The 7,984-nt window shown below is 47.4% G+C and overlaps 1 protein-coding gene across 1 annotated transcript in view; it reads left to right on the top strand.

Moving 5' to 3' along the window:
* atf6b (activating transcription factor 6 beta) overlaps window positions 1-4,377 on the top strand; it is a 102,295-nt gene extending 97,918 nt beyond the window's left edge. Inside the window, exon 16 of the mRNA XM_080182351.1 lies at window positions 3,535-4,377. Coding sequence (XP_080038477.1) covers window positions 3,535-3,791 — 257 coding nt within the window. The 3' untranslated portion in view covers window positions 3,792-4,377. The remainder of the gene's footprint in view (window positions 1-3,534) is intronic.
* The last annotated feature ends 3,607 nt before the right edge of the window (window positions 4,378-7,984 follow it).

Genomic DNA, 7,984 nt, shown 5'->3' with positions numbered 1-7,984 from the left:
GAGGGCGACTAAATCAAGACAAATTGTGGCAGTGCCACACTTAAACACTCCATGAGCTAGATCCGGTGTATTCCTGCCAGTCTGCCCATCCCATCTGGAACAGACGAGAAAGGAACAATGTTTGGGAAGCGGCAGGAACATTTACAAACCAAGACACATAAATAAGGGGTTTTGAAAAAAAAACTGAGGTTAATGCATTGGTACAAAGAGAGTGAAGAATCCAAATGAAATAAGGTTGTGTGCCCTCAGCTGAATCAGTAAAATCTGAGAATAGGCACTGCCAGCATACTCAGGACTCCATTTTAAACAAAGTCAGCGATTCACGCCTTTCTGCATGTTGCAGCAAGTATGAAGTCTAATTGATTTGGTAGCTTGTTTTCATTCGGCTGCAACTGTACTCAAACGGTCAGCGGTTTTTCGCTGTGGTGTGTCGGAACTGTCGATTGATGAGTCAAGCACCATGTCCTGTTCTTTTCGCCACAGCGAAAAACCGTACCAACCTCCTCAGAAGACAAACACGGAACACGCCGGACAGAGTATCCTTCATCATCCAATACTTCCCTGGAGTGGAGAAGCTACGACATCTTCTCCGGAGCCCTCAACATGTCATTGATGAAGATGAATATCTCGCCAAGGCCATCCCCAAATCCCCACTTCTTGCCTTCAAATAACCGCACGACCTCAAACGGACCCTTGTCCGCAGCGAACTACCCAGCCTTCAGGAGAATAGTGACCACAACATCACACAACCCTGCCACAGCAACCTCTGCAAGACATGCCGGTTGATCGACAGGGATGCCATCATCTCACGTGAGAACACCATCCACCAGGTACACGGTACATACTCTTGTGACTTGGCCAATATTGTCTACCTGATACGCTGCAGGAAAGGATGTCTGAGGCATGGTACATTGGGGAGACCATGCAGATGCCACAACGACGGATGAATAAACACAGCTCAACAATCACCAGGCAAGAGTGTTCTCTTCTTGCTGGGGAACACTTCAGTGGTCACCGGGCATATGGCCTCTGATCTTCGGGTAAGCGTCCTCCAAGGTGGCCTTCACAACACACGACAGTGCAGAGACTGAGAACCACGTTCCACACACAGAGGACAGCCTCAACCGGGATCTTAGGCTCACATCACATTATCTGTAACCCCCACGACTTGCCTGGGCTTGCAAAATCTCACTAACTGTCCTGTCTGGAGACAATACATATCTCTTTAACCTGTGCTCAACACTCTCTCCACATTGTCTGTACCTTTTAAGAGTTGATTAGCACCTCCTCCCCCCCCCGCCCCCGCAATCAAGGCAGTTTTACCTTGCAATTCAGAGCAAGTAATGTTCAAACAAGGCTTGCTTATGCCTCCCATAAAACACTATTTTGCTCTGTAGCCTTCAGCTGAGGGGCAAAATGGTCTGCTGCTGATTTGGTGTGTACTCTAAACCGAACAGGGGAGTTGTCCTCAGAGTCCTGGAGCAAAGAGACATCCCAACAAAATCTTTACTTCAACAAGAGAGACTGTCTGTGTGTGTGTGTATGATCCTGCTGTGCTTTACAGTGACATTACAGCAGCGGCATTGTGAAGTGTTTCATTGGCTGTAGAGGACTTTTGGGGTATCTGGGGAATTGGTGGGCAGTGACCATTGCACATTTTACATCCACCCAAGAGAGTGTGTGTGTGTGTGTGTGTGTGTGTGTGTGTGTGGAGAGGGGGTAGTAGGGAGGGGGCTTCTTGGTGTAACGTGTCCCACTACAGTGACTGGAATGTAGAGAGAATCCATTTGGAACACTCCCAATGCAGGATCCAGTGACCAGTTGCTGTGGTTGACGTCCTCTCACACACATACACAACACACACTCTCACTGAGAGAGAGTGAAAGTTGCGCTCGTGCTCTCGCACACACTCATGCTCTCTCACTCGTCTGCTACCTTAAGCAATCCTTATTAATGGAATGCAGTCCCTGCTGTAATATGGCAGCTAACGTATGTGCAGCAAGCCCTCAGTAATCACAGTGTGATCATACAGTACAGAAGAGGCACATCAACACTGTAGTTAGCACTGCTTCCTCTGAGCGCCAGGGACCCGAGTTCAATTCCAGCCTTGGGTCACTGTGTGGAGTTTGCACGTTCTCCCGTGTCTGCGTGGGTTTTCTCCGCGTGCTCCGGTTTCCTCCCACAGTCCAAAGATGTGCGGATCAGGTTGATTGGCCATGCTAAATTGTCCCTTTGTATCAGTGGGATTAGCAGAGTATAATATGTGGGAATAAGGGGGATTGTTGTCAATGCAGACTCGGTGTGCCAAATGGCCTCCTTTTGCACTGTCGGGATTGTGAGTCTGCGCTCAAAGTAGATCTTTCACATGCACCTGCGAGAGCTGAGAGCTTAACAGCTCATTTAAAAAAAATCATGTCTGACAGTGCAGTACTCCCTCAAACTGCCCTGGGATTGTCAGCCAAGGTTTTTGTTCTCAAGTCTCTGAATGGGGATTGAACCCACACCCTTCTGATTCAAAAGTGAGGAAACGGTGCTCACAGTTGATGAGTGAACTATTGGCTATTGGCAGCAGTGGGAATTATAGAATCCCTACAGTGCAGATGGAAGCCATTTGGCCCATCGAGTCTGTGTTGACCACAGTCCCACCCAGGCCCTAGCCCGGAACCCCACATATTTGCCCTGCTAATCAGTCTGACACTATGGGTCAATTTCACATGGCCATCCAACCTAATCCACACACCTTTTGAAGTGTGGGAGGAAACCAGAGCACCCAGAGGAAACCCATGCAGACATGGGGAGAATGTGCAGACTCCACACACAGTGACCTGAGGCTGGAATTGAACCCAAGTCCCTGGCGCTCTGAGGCAGCCGCGCTAACCACCGTGCCATCTCGGAATATAGAATCCTTTCCAGGAAAACCACGTGTGTCTGGAGGTCAACTTGCCTGCATTTGCCAAAATCCAAAACAAAACATCCGCTGAGAGCTGAGATTTCACAATTGGGCAGCACTTGCTGAGTGTGCTAATACCTACACTAACAACTAACATGGCCCTTTTACACTTTCTAGAAGCACCATACATTCAGGAGCCAGAAGCTATTCACCACAAAAAGGAATATGTTCAAACCTCACACTTTTTTTTTGAATTACCCAGAAGCTTGGGGAACCTGTAGTTCCCTGCTGCTTTCCCCAAGGCAACATCTTGGCCAATCAGAGTTGACTTGCCACCCAATCAGGACCCCTTGCTGTGCTGATCAGAAATTCGGCATTTTTGTGTTTGTCCTGATGAGTGCCAGCTGAAAAGTTTTAGCAAGATTCCAGATTTCAGTTGATAGTTTGGTAGAAGGGCACTGAGAGTTAATGGAGCTATGGTGGAAAAATGGAGTTGAATTAGGATCAGCAAGAATCTGATTGAAGGGCAGACTGGGCCAAGAGATTGTCCCCTCTCCTTGTTATCTGAGACCAGGCAATTGGCGCGGCGAGTTTTATGCAGATCTCCCCTGACCTAATCCACCCTATGTTGTTTCTTCCCTTAGAGAGCCTGTACAACACCACACGCGGCTATGAAGTGATGATGCAGATCGATTGCGAGGTGATGGACACCAGAATCATTCAGATCAAGAGCTCCTCGGTGCCCCCCTCTCTCCGCCACCCCCAGAACAACAGCACGGGTTCCTATCACCCCCACAGTAACACCAGCAGGACACCCAGTGCGGGGAGGCTGCGTCCCCAGCCCCTGCCTGTCTCTGCACCCAGCAGCAAGGACCCCCTGTACCTGACTGGTGAAGTGTAGAACCAGTGGCTTCACAATCTCTCCCGCCCGCAAAGCCAGCAGGATCCTTGCAGCGACAGGAGAAGTTCTTCATTTGTTCCCCTCCCTCCAAAACCCCTCCTGTTTTCCCCAACCCCCGTCCCTGCCTTCTCTTCCCCTCTCCATGTACACAAACCTCCCTTTCAAAGATTTGACATTTCTGCTGTTTGAAGGGTACAAATGATAGTGGGTACCAGGATGCCGGTGCTAGTGGGTGGGAGAGTTACCCAGAGGGGAAATCTGGTTGCTTTTAAGCTTCTGTAAGGAGGGGTGAGGAGCAGGTCACCTCCCTCCCACCTTGGAAAGGTGCAGGGCACTACCCATACTGCTCTTCAGGATTCTGGCACCCGCATGAGCCCCTCTGCGGGTTCATGGTAGAGCCCACGTTTGGGGCAAAAACGTGCAGACTGGCACCTAATGGCTTACAAGGAGGAGGAGTGAAAAATTTCTTGACGCCACTTTTCCCCCACCTCAACCCCTCAATATCCACCTCAGAGAAACGCTGCGGATATTGACCAGTACTTTGTATTTCTCTGGGGAGGGGGAGAAACCAAGCCAGCGGTACTCGCCCAGTTCTCCATGCTGACCTGCTGCAATCAAGTCTTGTATTTATCCTTAATGCTGTTGCACTATGCAATATGTTAATTTTGTGTTCTGAACCTGAAGCTGCATTGCAATGAAATAACGTCTGACCCAGCTTGCTGCAGCGTACACTGAAGAATCAACGGAACAGGTCGACAAGCTGGAGCAACATTGCTACCAAATCGGATTCTTCCCCCGAATCCGCATGTCTGTGTGTATATAAAATGTGCTTCTCCACTGGCGCGGGAAAACCTTTGTGTGATAGTAGTTTGGTTAGTTCAGTGAGGGAGGCCTGTTTCATGCAGTAATCGCCAAGTAATGGTTACCAGTTTTAAAAATTACTATTGCTTTACATTCAGCCTGTCCACTTGCTCTGATGGCAGTGAACAATATCTAACCCTCTGCAGCAGCGGAGACTTAATCAACCACTTCCTATCAACCCTGATCTGTTCGCTTATTCAAAACGGAAGTGTTGCCCACAGTTTGATATATTTCCCATGTCTGTGACCATGTGTACTACAGAATAGGAGTTTCACTGGTGAGAAATGTATATAGCATGATGGGTTTCTATTATGTTGCCAATCTATTAACTGATAGTTGTGTGTATGTGTGGACGCCTGTGTGAATGTGCGTGCACCTGTGCATGTATGTGTGGGTGTGCCTGTATGTATGCACATGTGTGGAGGCGCACATGCATGCATACGTGTACGTATATCGTAACGTTCAGCACAATTGCCCTTTACAGTTTGATCTTGTTTCCTTTCATGTTCCAAATCAACAAGCATTACATTTCCCCTGTCACAAACCACAGGCTCTGCAGAGAAGCCTCTTCACTTGAGCCCAGGAGGCATATCACTGTGGAGAGGGGATGTAGGTGAACTGGCTGGCTCGGTTAAATCAGAATCAATGTCCATGTCGCTGTGGTTTTGCAGTGAAAAGGGGGGTTAAAGCTGAGCCAGCCTAAGTGCCCTGCCAATGTCTGACAAGTGGTAAGTCAGCGATGGGAAAGGTAATGAGTGCAATTTGCCCCAACGCTTCCCTCCCTGCCTGTGCTCCCAAGGTCAGTATGCAGAGACCCAGTCACAGCTGTCTTCAGCCATTACACTTACAGATTCATCACAGAACTTGGCATCTATATTGTGGGCATCTCCGTTGGTAATTGACCTGCGACTGTACATGAACCTAAATTTGTGATTTTAAAATATATAGATATATATAAATAATTTATTATTTAACTTTGTTTTTTTTTGTTTAGTATTTTTCTCTTGCTCAGTTTCACAAAGCCTTTATGACCAGACTAAATTTTGACTGGACCTTGCCGAGGAACGTACAAACTTGCGACGCTCCTCTCTTCCCTGGTCCGGATATGTAAATGAAAAGGTCCGGCTCCTGAGGCATGCTCAAGTAGGAAGCTCGTAAAAATGTCAATATTTGTGTGTTTTATTATGGTTGAGAGGAAAATGTTTTCTTTAAAATTCTCCATTTGTGTATAAGGTTCAGCACTCGGAATGTGTGTTGATGAATCTTTGGCTGGACCTGCACTGATGTCAATGGGCAGGAGTCATTATGCCCATGGTGAACTGCAGCACTGGTGGTGCAGACAAATGCCTCGAACTTTAGGAACAGGACAATGTCATTGAACTCTTGGGCCTTGCTCTGCCTCCCCAGGCCTCCTCGACCCAGCTGGGAATGTTTGACTGGAAAAGCTCAACTTTTTTGAGCAAAAATGTTTAACAAGGAAGATTCACAGAATTTAGGAGCAGGAGTAGGCCATCTGGCCCTTCGAGTCTGCTGTGCCATTCATTATGATCGTGGCTGATCATCCACCTCGATAGCCTAATCCTGCCTTCCCCCCACATAATCTTTCATCCCCTTCACCCCAAGAGCTATATCTAATTGCTTCTTGAAAACGTACTATGTTTTGGGTCTCAACTACTTCCAGTGTTAGTGAATTCCACAAGGTCACCACTCTCTGGGTGAAGAAATTTCTCATCTCTGTCCTAAATCCTCTACCCTGTATCCTCAGAATGTGACCTCTGGTTCTGGACACCCCCCATTGTTGGGAACATCCTTCTTCTATCTATCCTGTCTAGTCCTGTTGGCATTTTATAGCTGTGCAAAATCATGAAGGATTCTGAGAGATTAAACAAAGAGAGATTATTGCCAGTGACCACATCATCAAAATCAATATCCTGATCCCACTTTCTCCCCCATATCCTTTGATCCTTTTAGCCCCAAGAGCTACATCTAATTTCTTCTTGAAATCACACATTTTGGCCCCAACTTCTTCCTGTGGTAGCAAATTCCTCAGATTCCCCACTCGCTGGCGGGTTGATGTAGTTTATGATGAAAAATGATACAATACCACACAAGCGGAGAGGAAATCATCTGCAGTCAATGACAGTGTGAATAAAATGCCTGATAGGAGAAATATTCCAGGGAAAACAGCAGCAATTTGTATTTACAGGGTGTCTTTAACACTGCCAGCCCAGATTTTAGGAGATTGATTAAACAAAGTTTGAACTACAGAAGTGGGGTGGGGGGGGGGGGAGGTTCTGAGAGCAGACAATGAAAGTTTGGCCAAATGGTAAGGGTGGGATTAATGGAAAGGTCCTTCAGTGAGCTAGTGCAGACACTATAGGCCGAAGGGCAACATTCTATGCTGCCACATTCTCTGGAGTAAAAGAGAAAATGATGTGTGATACTGGTGTTGGACTGGGGTAAACACAGTAAGAAGTCTCACAACACCAGGTTAAAGTCCAACAGGTTTATTTGGTAGCAAAAGCCACTAGCTTTCGGAGCGCTGCCCCTTTGTCAAGTGAGGAAGGGGCAGCACTCCAAAGGCTTTTGCTACCAAATTATCCTGTTGGACTTTAACCTGGTGTTGTGAGACTTCTTACTGTAAAGGAGAAAAGGCAGGTGGATGCCTGCTTCGCTGGCAGTTTTACTGCGGGGTCTGTTATTGGGCTTTGCTCACAACTAGTTACTCAACATGTCGCCAACTTCCCTCCCTCTTGTCCCACTTCCAGTCTCAGTGGATGATTCACACCACTGATTAAGTTACAGGCATTGTGACAGTAACATTACCCTGTTTGCAGGTGGGGATGTGGTGGTAGTACAGCAGTGGTTTCACCTTTCTGTTATACAGTGGAAAAAAAATCTGGCTTTGCAGACATCTGGGAGTAAGGTATTGTGAGCCATTCTCACATTTGTTTCCTTTCATTTCAGCTGTTGGGAACCTCCCCTGTCACAAGGTGACCCAGCTGGCTGTGTTGCTCTGCTTAAATCCACTTTCAATTCTCCTGGCAGTTTCTCGAACCCAAAGTAGAAATCAATATTTGACACAGCTGGTGAGGCAAGTGCTGGCGTAAAGAAGGGACTGCAATTTGCTTTTCTCTAACATAGATGTGGCCATCTTCAGGAATAAATGAAGTGAGTTTGGGTCTCACTGAAGCAGGAGTCTCCCCGAGATGCGAGGGTATTTGGGAACCATCTTCGGTTCATGATTCGAGCCACCAGATCCGATTTCAGCCTGCAAGCCTCCCTCAAAACCATCCCACTCCTGGGTTTGTTGTCTGTTTGCTCTTGTCAGC

The sequence above is a fragment of the Carcharhinus amblyrhynchos genome, unplaced genomic scaffold (assembly GCF_965287045.1).
Source record: "Carcharhinus amblyrhynchos unplaced genomic scaffold, sCarAmb.v2.hapA scaffold_52, whole genome shotgun sequence".
NCBI lineage: Eukaryota > Metazoa > Chordata > Chondrichthyes > Carcharhiniformes > Carcharhinidae > Carcharhinus > Carcharhinus amblyrhynchos.
This window is presented reverse-complemented; position numbering and strand designations above follow the sequence as displayed.